The sequence below is a fragment of the Psammomys obesus genome, unplaced genomic scaffold (assembly GCF_907164565.1).
Source record: "Psammomys obesus unplaced genomic scaffold, mPsaObe1.curated_primary_1811, whole genome shotgun sequence".
In the NCBI taxonomy this organism is placed as follows: domain Eukaryota; kingdom Metazoa; phylum Chordata; class Mammalia; order Rodentia; family Muridae; genus Psammomys; species Psammomys obesus.
In genome coordinates this window covers 48,454,219-48,468,421 of record NW_026585895.1, presented here as the reverse complement: position 1 = coordinate 48,468,421, position 14,203 = coordinate 48,454,219, and the positions used below count along the sequence as shown (strand labels likewise).

At 53.4% G+C, this 14,203-nt stretch overlaps 1 protein-coding gene across 2 annotated transcripts; it reads left to right on the top strand.

Annotated features, from left to right (window-relative positions):
- Nucleotides 1-1,363: 1,363 nt before the first annotated feature.
- Nucleotides 1,364-8,062, top strand: Ptges2 (prostaglandin E synthase 2). Of its 2 annotated transcripts, XM_055600730.1 has the most exons (7): nucleotides 1,364-2,119; nucleotides 3,204-3,401; nucleotides 5,576-5,634; nucleotides 5,888-6,037; nucleotides 6,377-6,577; nucleotides 6,923-7,040; nucleotides 7,529-8,062. In XM_055600730.1, the coding sequence occupies exons 1-7, from the start codon at nucleotides 1,844-1,846 to the stop codon at nucleotides 7,652-7,654; spliced, it is 1,128 nt and encodes a 375-aa protein (XP_055456705.1). In that variant the 5' UTR covers nucleotides 1,364-1,843; the 3' UTR covers nucleotides 7,655-8,062. The 2 variants fall into 2 exon arrangements, with proteins under 2 accessions (XP_055456705.1, XP_055456706.1); XM_055600731.1 differs by lacking the exon at nucleotides 6,377-6,577 and having other exon boundaries at nucleotides 1,389-2,119.
- The last annotated feature ends 6,141 nt before the right edge of the window (nucleotides 8,063-14,203 follow it).

Below are 14,203 nucleotides of genomic sequence, written 5' to 3'. Positions count from 1 at the left end.
TTGAGCAGGGCTGTGCCCCGTGCTGGCTACCACTTGAAGGTCTGTAGGTAGCACGGATGAAGGTACCAAGGGAACTGAGCGCTGGACAACACGATGTCAAGAACAAAAGAACTCTGCCAAGTGTTTCCACTGAGAGGGCTGAGCCAATATTGGGTTTCTTTGGCAAAGGTTGGCTCATGTATGCTAAGATGGCACAGTTGCCCATTAAGCAAAAAGTGGGGTTTTCCCAGGAATCAGCCTCATTGATTTCTCGGCCTACCCCATTCATCTCTCAGCTTATTTATTTGTGAGGATGGCCTGGCCTTAGAGACCTGCCTAGCTCAGCCTCCTGAGTGCTGGGGTTAAAGGCTCTCATTTACTTGGAACACAAATCAAGAGTGTGGTGGGCGGCAGGACCAGGAGGAGATGCCAGTCACTACTTTTGTATCACAGGTGGGAAAGCTGGGGTTCCTCAAGGTGAAGAGGTTGCATTTTGCTTTGTAAACATTGTCACACCAGGATGGTGTTGACAGGGGCTGTGGGCGGTAACCGGCAGACCGAACTGGCCAAACTCCCCTCCAGCTCTCCTAAATTGCCTTTCAGCGGCTAAAGCAGTTGCTGGAATGAATCCAACATGGGCGAGTATCCTTGAAGCTGGCTCATTTCCCCAACTGTAGAACAAGACAGGTACGCACAGTTCTGCTGAGCAGTTTCCAGAGATTTGTTCTGGGATGTCGTCCTGGCTAGTCCCCAGACTGTTCTGGGATTCCTGACCTACTCAGAGGCAGAGACGGGACTTGAGCCGGGATCCTCGGTGCCTTTTTAAAAAGGATTATTTACACAGTATTCTTCCTGCGTGCGAGCCGAAGGCCAGAAGAGGGCACCAGATCTCACTATGGCTGGTTATGAACTACCATGTAGTTGCTGGGAATTTGAACTCAGGGCCTTTGGGAGAGCAGCCAGCGCTCGTCACCTCTGAGCCATCTCTCCAGCCCCCTCTGCGCCTTTTAAGCCCACTATTCTCTTCCCAGTAGAGTATTCACAGAAAAGCACGCTGGGGCCACCTGACCCTTTCGCTCTCCTTGTCCAGCACGCACAGGTTCCAGCTGCGGCCGGATATCGTGGGTTGCGGGGCTGCCAGACCCAGGAGAAGTTGAAGGAAGCGGATTGCAACCAGGGCGGACCCCAAAATCTCGTCCCTACGCCTCTAGAACCCGGCTCGCCCACCAAGCCCGCCTCGAGTCCACGCCCACTCAAGAAGCCCCGCCTCCTTCCGGCCTCGGGGCGGGGTCACGCTGGGGCTGTCGGGAGCTCGGCTAGGACCCGCGAGGGCGGGAGGAGTCCTGGGCCCTTCGCTCCGCCCCCTCCAGCCCTTGAAGCCTTCGGGTTGGCGAGCCGGGCCTCAGCGTGGGTTATTTCCGCTGCACGTGGTTCCCGAGGTCCCCGCCGGGTTTGAGAAAAGTCTGTGGTTCGTGTCCTAGCAGAAGGGTACAACGGTGCGGGAGGGCGGAAAGAGTCGGAGATGTTGAGGCCGCCCTCTGGGAGACCGCCTCGGACGTCCTCCGGGGAGTGCGTGGTTCCGGAGGCAGGCGTCTTCCCTGACGCTCTTTGGAACGGATGCGCGGCGTGAAAACGACAGAGCACGAATCACAGGTCACCGTTACAACCCCCCAAGGACAGCGGCGTCAAACCGCTTCCAAAGCCCTTGGGGTGCGCTCCAGTCCCCTCAAGGCCTCTGGTCCTGCTTGGCGTCATCACTCCCCTAGGCAACACGCCGGCGCCCGGAGTCGGGTCCCTTTAAGGCGTCCTAGCGCCTTAGCCATCTTGGTTTCGTGCGCCCTCCCGCAGCGCCGGCAGAGCGACCATGGCCCAGGCGGCGCGCGTTGCTTTGGTGCTTGGCTCGAGCCGGTGCGCCCTGGCGGAGGGGCTGGGCACACGACCCTGGCCGCCACTCTCGGCCCAGAGTCGGGCCGTCTTCACCAGGGCGGTGGCCGGAGGCGGGGGTGTCGCGGTCCGCAAGGGGACCCCGCGCTTGCTGGGGGCGGCGGCGCTGGCCCTGGGCGGCGCGCTGGGGCTGTACCACACCGTGCGGTGGCACCTGCGTTCCCAGGATCTCCGCGCCGAGCGCTCGGCTGCCCAGGTAAGGCTTGGCTGGCACGGGAGCCGGGATCAGCCCCGAACTCGGGACTCTTGACAAGCCGCGGGGTCAGAATGGCCGCGTTCGCCCCGGCTTGTGACCTTGGGCGAGTGTCTTGGCCACAGGAGCCCGAGGAGGTTGGTGCTTGATGCCTGTGACCTAGGTGTATCTCATGCTATGGCCTCCACTGTGTTTTAGGGGTGTGCGGGGACCCCGTGAACCTGACTCCAGAACTAGAGGCGTGCTCCAGCCCGCGGTGGCCCGGCCGCCTGTGGACATTCACGAGTTGCAGAGCCCTAGCCCTCTCTGTACCCTGCCTCCCATGCTCTTTTTCTGGACCCAGGAGCTGGAAAGGGAGTGGAGTCCCTGTGGCTCGCTGCTCCCTTTTCTGTCCATCCGATTTCCGTTTGAAACGTGAGGGGAGTGGGCTGCAAGTGTCGCAAATTCACCGAAAGGTTTTTTTACTGCAGAGGAGCCCGGTGCAGCCTCCCTCCACTTCTGGAGATCTGAGGTGGACCTCACTTCTGGCCAGTGCTGCCTGGCCGGTTGGTCAGCTCTGTCCCCTACCCAGAAAGGGCTTAAGGACTACTGCAGCTAGATGGAGACACACTCTGGGGCTGTCTTGTACCCTCTTTGGGGCAGGAGGAAGATGAATTCTCACACACACACATTCACACACACACACACACACACACACACGAGGAAGATGAATTCACACACACACACACACAACACACACCACATGCACGTGAAGCAGATCCTTCATAAATGCGACGGACTCGGAGATGTACTGTCACTCCGTGAGCCCCTTACCCATCCACCATTCTCTCTGCCTTTCCTCATTCTTATATTTTCAGAGTTACTTTAGAAGACTCCCTGAGGAAAGGCTAACTTGGCGGGGAGGCAGAAGCAGGTGGATCTCTGTGAAATCGAGGACAGCCTGGTCTACAAAGCGAGTCCAGGACAGCCAAGGCTACACAGAGAAAGCCTGTCTCGGGAGGGGTGGGGGAGAAAGGTTTGCTTGGGGAGGTGGAGCAAGAGCTCTGGGACTCCAGGTGTGACAGGTCTCCCCATTTCTCTCCCCCAGCTGTCGCTGTCCAGCCACCTGCAGCTGACCCTGTACCAGTACAAGACTTGTCCGTTCTGCAGCAAAGTCCGTGCCTTCCTCGACTTCCACTCCCTACCCTATAAGGTAGTGGAGGTGAATCCTGTCAGAAGGGCTGAGATCAAATTCTCCTCCTACAGGAAGGTGCCCATCCTGGTGGCCCAGGAAGGAGACCGCTTGGTGAGCCTTGGGGATCTCATGCCTCCTTTCTGTCCCTGCTTCATACTCCAAAAGAACGTGTGACTTGTAGGTCTCCACTGTGCCTAGAGAGAAGAACTGGGGTGGAAAGGGCAGTGCAAGCCTGTGGTCGAGGTTGAGTCCTTGAGCCTTGATGCTAGCCTGGGCAACCTGCAGGATACAGTCACAGCAACACTAAAATAAATGCGGAACCTTTTCCTTCCCCGTTAGCTGAGCATGGAGGTGGTGAGGGGATGCACTTAGATGAACAGACTGGCTTTGCAGTTGGGGCGGTCTGAGGCGTGGCTCTGCCACTCACTGGCTGTCTTAACTAGGCTTTCTATTGCTGTGCTGAAACACCATGGCTGAAAAAACAAACTGGGGAGGAAAGGGTTTTTTTGGCTTACACTTCCAGTTCAAAATCAACCAGGCCAGGAGCTGATACAGAGGCCCTGGAGGGGTGCTGCTCACTGGCTTGCTCCTCGTGGCTTGCTCAGCCTGCCTTCTTACGGAACCCAGGACCACCAGCCCAGAGATTCCACCACCCACACTGGGCTGGGCCCTACCCCTGCAAACTCTTATTAAGACGATGTCCTACAGCCTGATCTTACGGAGGCATTTTCTCAACTGAAGTTCCCTCCTTTCAGATCACTGTAGCTTATGTCAAATTGAGGCAAGACTAGCCAGCACACGGGCGTCTTCATTACTTTCACCTCTGCGGGCTGGCCTTTTGTTTGGTTTTGTTTTGTACAGTCTTGTTATGTAGCCTGAGTTGCCCTAGAATTCAATATCCTTCTGTCTCTTGAGTGCTAGGGTGATAGACATGTGCCCAGTTTGGGGGTTTGTTTATATGTGCATTTGTTTTGTTTTTTTGAAACAGGGCTCACTGTGTTGCCCTTGTCTTGGAACTCGATATTCTTTTTGACGGGGTCTCTCTCTATAGGCCTGCTGTTCTGGAACTAGCTGTGTAGACCAGAGTGGTTTTGAACTTACAGAGATCTGCCTGCCTCTGCCTCCCTAGTGCTGGGATCAAAAGTGTGTGTGTCACTGTGCCCAGATTGTTTCTTTGCTAATAATTTTTTTATTAAGGGCCACTGAGATGGCTTTGGGTAAAGGCGCCTGCTGCCAAACCTGACAAGCTGAGTTCAGTTCCCAGGACTCATGGTAGAAAGAGAACAGTTGTGCAAGTTGTCTACCGACCATCACCTGTGTCTCTCACGAAGAAAATAAAATGTGGTTTGAAGAACAAAAAAAGTTTTGCCAGGCACAGTGGTGGACACCTTTATGCCTGCTTCTTCTGTGAGGCAGAAATAGGGAGAGCTCTGTGAGTTCAGGCCAGTCTGGGCAACATAAGACCCTGACTCAAAAAAAAAAAAAAAAAAAAAAAAGTTTTAATTATATTTTTGTCTGTGGGTATGCATGAGGCACCACAGCTCATGAGTGCTCTGTCTGTCTGTCTGTCTATCTATTTTGGTTTTTCAAGACAGGGATTCTCTGCATAGTCCTGGCTGTTCTGGAGCTCTGTACACCAGGCTGGCCTCAAACTCACAGAGATCCTGCTGCTTCCCAAGTGCTAGGATTAAAGGCCTGTGCCACCATGCCCGGCCATTCATGAGTGTATTTTGAGACAGGGTCTTATTCAGTACTCCTGGCTGGCTTAGGCCTAGCCTTCTTTCCATATGCAAGGATTACAGATGTGAACTAACATGCAACGATTCTTGGCTGGCTTCTTAATTAGTCCACAGGAGCCTAGGCCCTGGGCTGTGGGGCCAGTAAGGATGGAATCCTGCCACTGGGTTTGGTATGCTGTGTGCAGCCTCTGGGTCCTGCCTGGTCTTGGTGCCAAGAGACCAAGTGGTTCGTGGGCTGGGGTCACATGTCAAGGCTCTCCCAGTCATACATCCCCAACACCCATTCTGGGTCATCCTTACTCAGAAAGAGGGCCCAAGGATGGGGATCAGTGAGCTCAGGGCATGGGTTTTGGGGTAAGTGTGATAAGTCAGCAGTGCCCAGGTTCGAGGACCAGATAGATACCCTGGGCACTGCTGTTGTTTAAGGAGCCTGGTGCTGCCACCTGCCAGCCAAACCTGTCTCCTGGGCAAGGATGTGGCTTGGTAACAGAGGCTTGTCCCATGTGCCCAGGGTATTGCAAAAGACAGTTGTTTCTTCTTTTCCAGCAACAGCTGAATGACTCCTCCGTCATCATCAGTGCCCTCAAGACTTACTTGGTTTCAGGGTAAGTTGCTCCTGGGAGGCCCAGCAGTCCCTTCTCTGAGGGTAAGGCTGCTATAGATATTTCTAGAATAGACCAATGGTATCCTACTCCAGTGCCTGCCTGCTGTAGCTCCCCCATCTTCTCCTGTCAGTAAAGCAGTCCTCCTGCCTAACCTAATCCCTTTTGCTGTAAGTCAAGGTTAGGTTGGGCTGGGTTGGTAGGCCGAGGGGGCAGGAGGACAGAGTCAGGCTGAAGCTGTAGCCTTCCCCTGAAGGCAGCCCCTGGAAGAGATCATCACCTATTACCCACCCATGAAGGCCACCAATGACCAGGGCAAGGAGGTGACCGAGTTCTGCAACAAGTACTGGCTCATGCTGGACGAGAAGGAGGCCCAGCAGATGTATGGCGGGAAGGAAGCCAGGACGTGAGTGGTGCCGCGGCTGCAGGGGGGTGGGGGTGGACCCAGCTAAAGTGAATGCTCTTGGGCAGTGGTTCTCAACCTGTGGGTCTCGACCCCTTTCACAGGGGTTGCATATCAGGTATTTACATTACATATTCATAACAGGAGCAAATTATAGGTATGAAGTAGCAATAAAAGAATTCCATGGTTGGGGGTCACCACAGCGTGAGGAACTATATTAGAGGGTTTGCAGCATTAGGAAAGTTGAGAACTACTGTTCTGGGCAGTCCTGTGGGAAACTGGGGCAGAGCTCTGGCCCTGGCTCGGGGACAGTGCATCAGCCTGTGTGCCCTGTGTCTGCAGGGAGGAGATGAAGTGGCGGCAGTGGGCAGATGACTGGCTGGTGCACCTCATCTCCCCCAATGTGTACCGAACACCTGCCGAGGCCTTGGCTTCCTTCGACTACATTGTCCGTGAGGGCAGGTTCGGGGCAGTGGAGGCCACGATGGCCAAGTATGTGGGTGCAGCTGCCATGTACATCATAAGCAAGCGCCTCAAAAGCAGGTGAGGGCTCGTCCAAGTGTACCCACATGCAGGAACAGGGGCCTGCGCTCCCCAGTCGAGGCATGGAGGTCTGTGGAGCATCCATCAAACTCCTCAGGAGGGAAAAGGGAAACTGAGGCCTAGAGAAGATATGCCAGGCCTGGGACCCAGCACGTCTGATTACTCCCTAGCCCAGGCTTTGGGGTCAGAAGCCCTGCCCTTTGTCCTCTGTTTCTGCCTCCTTGTCAGGGTCTCTTCCTCATCTTGAGCCACACACCATCACTCATCAGGGGCAGGTGCTCAGTGATGGGGTACCATCCCCTCACCTAGGGCTGCCCGAGTCACCCAGCCTTTCTCTCTATCCAGGCACCACCTGCAGGATGACGTACGTGCAGACCTCTATGAGGCAGCCAACAAGTGGGTAACAGCCGTGGGCAAAGACCGGCCATTCATGGGGGGTCAGGAGCCTAACCTTGCTGACCTGGTGAGTGTGATTTTGATAGCGTGGCCCACCCTTGGGGAGGGAAAGCCCAGATAAGGCCTACCTTCTGCAGCTCCCTGTTCCCCAGAGGAATTGTGTTTCTCCCTTGTGTGTGTATTGTCAGGAGAAAAAGCAAACAGGACTTTCATGGTTTTCATACCTGAAAGGCTCAGGAAGAGGGTAGTTTCAGGCTGGGCAGGATCCAGGGACCTGAGTGGCAGTGGCAGGGCCTAGGCTCTCCCTCTGATTTCCTAGCTCAGTCGCAGCATGCCTGGGCTCCAGGCTTTCACCTGGCAGCCTCACTGGCCTAGCTTTAGGCTTTCTGTCCTTGAGTAGTCCTGTAACCAGGAAGCCAGGGTCTGACAAGGTGCTGATAGCTCCACCCCCAAATCCTACACAACTGGAAGCAAACAGGCAGTGTGGGTGCCCCGTCTGAGGCCTTAGTGCCCTGATGGGCCCAGTGTGATGGCTGTTCCTTGACCCCTTCCTAGGCGGTGTATGGCGTGCTGCGAGTGATGGAGGGTCTGGAGGCCTTCACCGACCTTATGCAACACTCACGCATCCAGCCCTGGTACCTGCGGATGGAGCGGGCCATCGGAGAAGCTCGCTCAATGTAGTGTGTCCCCCCCTAGCTACAGAGACTAGTTTCTAGGGGGTCAAGACCTCTGGACCAGCCACCTGGCCATGCTGGTAGGGGGCAGAGTCATTTCATCTCTGGTCCAGTGGCCCCTCAGCTCTCTTTCTAATGGTGGACATTTCTAGGGCCCTTGATGCTGGGGATGAGGCCCAAGCTCACAGCTGTTCTGGCCTCACAAAGGACTCCCCTCTAACCCCAGCCAGGGGCCTGATCTTTTCAACTCTGGCTCCTTGTGGGATCAGATTGGCTTCTGCCCTGGACAGGGGTTGGCAGTCTGTGACAGGGAAAGCCCGGTCCCCATGTCTCCCAGTTCCAGCTCTTCCCGGGTGCCCCTGGGACTATTGTATTTGCAATAAAGGAGAAGCCTGCTGCTTCCCTCTGGCAGCCACTGTTCTGAGTCTGGTCTGTGTGGTAGGGGCTCCTGGGGCTGTCAGTCAAGGAATGCCAAGGCAGGCTGCATTAACCCTGGTGCCTGTGCCATGCAATAAGTGCCTGCTGAACGTCACCAGAATGTTGGACATGAGGGTTAGTCTGGTTGTTTCCCCACTGACCATGGAGCTCCGGGCAGTGACACTCTTCCCCAGTGCTCCATCTACCAGATGGGCAGATTAGTAGCCCTATCTCTGAGAAACGCGCGGAAGTTGTGTTTGGTAGCACCCAGTTGGTACCCTAACGATGAAAAGGCTGAGGCAGGAGTACCAAGACTTTAGTTCGGGGCTGCACGGTGAGCCCTTGTCTCCAGAAGAAAGGATGGGTCTGGAGGTGCCGCTCCAGCGATGGAGTGCTAACTCAGCACATATAAAGCCCTGGCTTCCACCACAGAGGCAGGATGTGGTAATGCACACTAGTAATCCTGGAAGGAGGCAGGAAGATCAGAAGTTCAAAGTCACCTTCATACACAGGTCAGCCTCAAAATATAAAACCAAAACCCAACAAAGTCACCATGGGAAGAGGAGGTTGGGGGGTTGGTGCAGGTCAAGGGCTTGTAAGCTCAACAGGGCCAGGTGTTTAAACCTCTACAGATGAGGGGCTGCACTTCAGAGACACTGCTGAGCGCCCCAAAGGCATCCTGTGGTCAGCCCAGGCTAGACAGTCTATAGCCTCTTGGTTTTTTGCTTTTTAAGTGTGTATATATATAATTTTTATTTTTAATGTTTTGCTTGCATGCATGTCTGCACATGTGCGTGCCTAGTGCCTGCAGAAGTCAGAAGAAGGCACTGGATCTCCTGAGACTGGAGCTAAGATGCTGTGGCCACCAGCATGGGTGCTAGGAACCAAAGGGGCCCTCAGGAAGGGCAGCCACTGAAGTCATCTCGGTAGTCCCCATCAATCCATGCTCCTAAGAGTGTCCTTTAAGTAGATGAGGTGCAGCATGCTGGCCTGCACAGGAGTGTGGAAGCATGCCTGCTTCTTGTGTCCTCCAGCCCTGGAACTCTGCCCTTGCCAGTACGTGCTACACTGGCTCCTCTTTGCAGGGCACCTGTTCAGGTGGGCCATGGCCCACTCACCTAGCAGGACCTTTTGAGGTATCAAGTGCCAGCATTTGGGGCTGTGGGAGGAGGCTTGAGTCAGTGTGCCTGAGACAGATGATATGGAGGTCATCCCTGGATGTGGAGGCCCCAGAGTCAACAGCTGCTTCCAGGTAGTGGCACACCTCAAGTCTGAGAGACCTTGGTCCAGTTTAGGCCTTGTAGACCCCAGAGGACCCATAAACTAAGCCAATAATGCTATGGGACAGGTATGAGGGCCCTCCATCTTCCCACTGTTTGTATCTCACCATCCTCCATCCCATCATCTCTTAATGCCTTCATCCCTCCATCTCCTTATCCCTGTATTCCTCTTATCTCTCCATGCCTCCATATCTCCATCCCCATATCCCTGTTTCTTCATGCCTCCATCCTCCCGTCCCACATCCTACCATCTGGATTCCCCATCCCTGCATCCCTGTATTTCTGTACCTTCAACTCTCCATCCTTGCATCCCTGCTTCCAACCTCCCTGCTTCCCCCTCTTTTTCCAAGACTCTGTCCACCCTTGTTCCTTGGTACCTCCCCGAGGAGGCTGACTCACTTCCTTCAATCCCAGTTTTCCCAAAGGAAGCAGTTATACCCATACTGTGGTAAGATGTCCTGCACTGGCCATCAGTTGTGTCTAGCCTTAGATCTCTCTCGAGGTCACCTGAGTTAGGAGGCGGGGCAGGCAGGTTTTGTCTCAGCTGTCAAACAGCCTCTCCTCATCTTCGCAGACATGTTCATGTTTTCTTCTCTCTGCATTCCACAGAGAGCAGTAGGGCTGGCAGAGCCATGGGGCCTCAAGGAGTGGCCCTGAGGGTTTTTCCCAGGGACTGCTGTAGGCGGGAGAAGACTGCACTGACTGGCAGGTGATGAAAACTCCAAGGACTGCTAGCCAGACTGGCTTCCTATGACTTGGATGGAGGTCTGAAGCTGCCACAAACACCACCTAGGCCTAGCTTCTTTCTTCCATTGTGCTTCCCACAGCCACCAGGAGGCACTAGAGGGCCGGCAAAGCCTTCAGGAGCTGGAAACAGCAGGGGGCTGCCACCTTGCGGCCAATTCCAGGTCTGGTTTTGTGGCTTTCACTGTCCAAATAGTCTGTCTGATAGCTTTAGCATTTAAGCCTTTGGAGATGAGTAGAAAATAAATCGCATTTCGTAGGGGGTCAGAGCTGACCCAGGAACCACGGCCTGTTCAGGTCACAGTAAGTCTTCTGTGGTCTGCTTTTGAGATAGGTCTCTAACCCAGGCTGGGCTGGAACCTAGCCTGACCTCCAACTATGGTCTCCTAAGTGTCAGGATTATAGATGTGAACGATGTTGCTTAGCTTCCCCTATGGTCTTGGCAGAGGCAGAGGCCAGGGTTTGGGCCTCTCTTGGCTGTGACCTTGGGTAAGCCTCATCCCTCTGGTGAACTGGCCATCAGTGGGGTTGGTGAGGTTGGGATCCAAAGGTGTTTGGAAGATGGTACAGGCTTGGTATTCAGGGATGATGTGTGTAATCAGTGAGGTCAGCTGTCTACCTCTGAACAACATCGCTATGGCTCCCAGCACTGAGTCAAGGAGTAGGACTTGGAGAATCCGGAGTACAAGATGGCTCCTCTGTGGTAGCCAGGAAGGGAGGCCGCAGGGAGGATTCGGTTTTCTTGCTTTTGTTTGTTAAATTTCCATTTGAAAATATTTTGAAGAAGTATTACGTAGCGTGCATGTGTGCACATGCCTGTATATGTGTGTGCACACTCATGAGGAGGCGAGGCGCGTCCACTGCCCCAGGAGCTGGGGTTAGAGGCCATGCTGAACAGCCTGACACGGCGGCTGGGAACTGAGCCTGGATCTCATGAGAACAGTTTTGTGAACTTGACCACTGAGCCACCTCTCCCACCCCTTACATTTTCTCTGGGATTAGGTTAACAGAAATACTTAATCTCCATAGAAACCATTCTAGGTTAAAACTGTTCTCACCAGCTCCAACAACTGTCTGCTTTTCCAGTGTGCCACATTCCTTGGGCATCGTGTCTGCTGTTTTTAACCAATAAGAAGGATTTTGATGGGTGGGAATGTTTGATGGTACCAGAGAATGAGTACCTTTTCATTTGGTTTTGTTTTTTAAGACAGGATCTGGTCTGTATTCCAGGCAACTCTGGACTCACTGTGTGGCTCAGCTGGCCTCATACACACATTACAAAAGGCCCCTGTTACAGCCTCCTGAGTGCCAGGGCTACTGAAATCTGCTTACACCTGGCAGGGAACTATGTCTATGGTGGGGAGTGGTTCAGGCAGCCGATTCAAAGCTCCCCATCCCCAGAACCTGTTGCACGTGATGTGGTGCAGGGAATTTATAGATGTGATCAAAGTGCTGATTTTGAGATGGGGAGATTGCCTACAGGCCCTAAAAGCAATCAGGAGAGGCAGACAGAAAGCCAGGTAGTATGTCACAAGCCTGGGATCCCAGAACACCAGGAAGTAAAGGCAGGAAAATCAGAAGTTCAAGGTCATCTTCCTCCTTTACAAGGTGAGTTTGGGGCCAGCCTGAGTTACATTAACAATATATTAATCCCAGAACTCAGGAGGCAGAGGTAGGTGGATCTCTGAGTTCGAGGCCAGCCTGGTCTACAGAGTGAGTTCCAGGACAGCCAGGACTACACAGAGAAAGCCTGTCTTGAAAAAAAAAAAAAAAATCAAAACAAAAACAAAAAGCCCGAAAATATAAAGCAGACAGAGGAAGATGTGGTCAGAGACAGGATGCACCTCTGTGTGGAAGCACAGTGGCTGGAGAAGTCGTAAAGGGTCACAAGCCACAGAGCACAGACCATCCCAAAGCCTGCAGGAGGAGCCAGACCTGCTGACACCTTGACTTGTGTCAGCAGAACTGACCTTGGACTTAAGGCCTCCAGAAACTGGCCTGTTCTGAGTCACTGAGTTTGTAGTTACTGGTAACAGCAGCCCTGAGGTGTTCACGTGGAACAAGTCTGTGGTCTTCTGTGTTCCTCTCTGTAAAGATAGGGAGAAGCAGGGATCCCCACACTGGCTGATAGGAGACCGGCTCCCTCTCCCATCAGCCTCAGCAAGTGCTATGAGAAATAAAGCTCTCTCCAGGACCATAGGGTGGGCTCACGGTGACAGAAAATGACAGGAGGAGATCATTTCATTGGGCTGCTCTCCTGTCTGGCCCTGTGCTTAAAGATTCTGTCTAGCAGGCCCTGACACCTGCAGAAGGACTGGGGAGGTCACTGCTGCTTCTGGCCTTGAGTTTACTTCTGCTCTGCCTCCTGCAGTTCTCATCCAACCCAGACCAACCATGGCCATGCTGGGCTGGCTGGCCCTTGGGTGCAAAGACCAAGGTTCACCGGGGCAGTTGGGCCCAGCAAGAAGCCTCCTCCCCTTCCACCTTTCCCCTACATTCCAATCCACCCAGACTGGTGAAATCTGGATTACAGCAGAGCACAGGCTACCATGGTGGATAAGGCCAATTCTCCCTTCCTATGAACCGAGGCAGGTCCTTTCCCTTCAGGACTATAAGAAAGGTCCCATGCCCATCTAGTGGGGAAACAGTTTGGCCATGCAGAAGCCTTGCCTAAAATCATACCATGAGTTACCTTGTAACCTAATCTAAAGGCTGTGCAGGAGCAATATAATCCAAACCACATGTGCATGCTAACAATTCCGGGCTTCAGGCATGTACAGCGGCGGGGAACAAAGCCCTCAGTGCCAAGTGGATGGATAAGAGCCTAAGGAATGAAAATAAGAGGCGACGCGAGCTAGGTAGCAGGGCAGGGAGAAGAGGCCAGCTTAGGTGGGGAACAGCCTAAATCTAAGCAAGGCAGGCAGTGGAGGTCTCACAAAGGTCAAACCCAAACACACAGGGCAGAGGGACAGAGAACGCTGGTGTCGCTAGGGAGGCTGACTGGGAGAGCTCTGTGCTGTGCCTACCTCACGTCACAATGCCTGACCAGCCAGGTCAATTGCCATAAGACCTCTCCTTCCAGCTGGCTGGGAGGACAAGGCTTGAATGGGTGGAAGAGCAGGCTGGGAGGTAAAGGCCAATCAGCCAGGACCCAAAGGTAAAGAAAATTTTCATCTGTTACCCTGGTAATAAATTCCTGAAGAAAGAGATGTATTTGATGTCCTAGTCGATTCCCAGAACTTTGGCAAAACCCACAGACATTAATTCTCACACAGCTGCAGGTGTGGCTGGGGCCTGCCTCTTGTCTCCAGCAGGGGCTGCCCGAAGGATCCTGGTTGCTCCTTAGCTTGCAGACATAGCCCACTAACCCCTGCCTCTTCATGTACACTGGAGTGTCTCCTTCCTCCCTCTGGTTTAAAGTAGAGTATTGGCACTATTGAGATGACTCAGCAGGTAAAGGTGCTTGCCATTAATCCTGAGGACCTGAGTTTAATCCCCAGCACCCTCAGGATGAAAGGACAGAACAGGCTCCCACAAGTTGTCCTTTGACCTGCACAGAACCTGAACACACATACATAAATAAAAATAATATATAATAACATTTAAAGCAGGATACCATTTGTACCCTGCTTTAACTTCAGGCCTCTCAAATGCTGGGATTCTGCCATGCCACATTTTTTCAAGATTTATTTACTTTATGTATATGAGTGCTCTATCTGCATGTACACCTGTATGAGAAGAGGGCATCAGATTTCAGTATAGATGGTTGTGAGCCACCATATGGTTGCTGGGAATTGAACTCAGGACCTCTGAAAGGGCAGACAGTGCTTTTAACCGCTGAGCCATCTCTCCAGCCCATGCCACTTTGTATTCTTCTAAGGACACTAGTCATTGGATTTGGGGCCTCCTCCCAATCCAGAATAGGCTTAACACACTGAGAATCACCACAAAGACAGAGGTTAGGTGAACTCCAGAGCCCTTGGCTTGTTGAAGCTGAGGCAGCTTGAGCATGAAGTCCTTTTGACAAGATGAGGAGCTAGGGACTAGGCTGTTAATCCATGCCTGGCTAGCCAATAAAGTCTGCTCCTTCCTTTGTACTCAATAAGCCTGGCCTG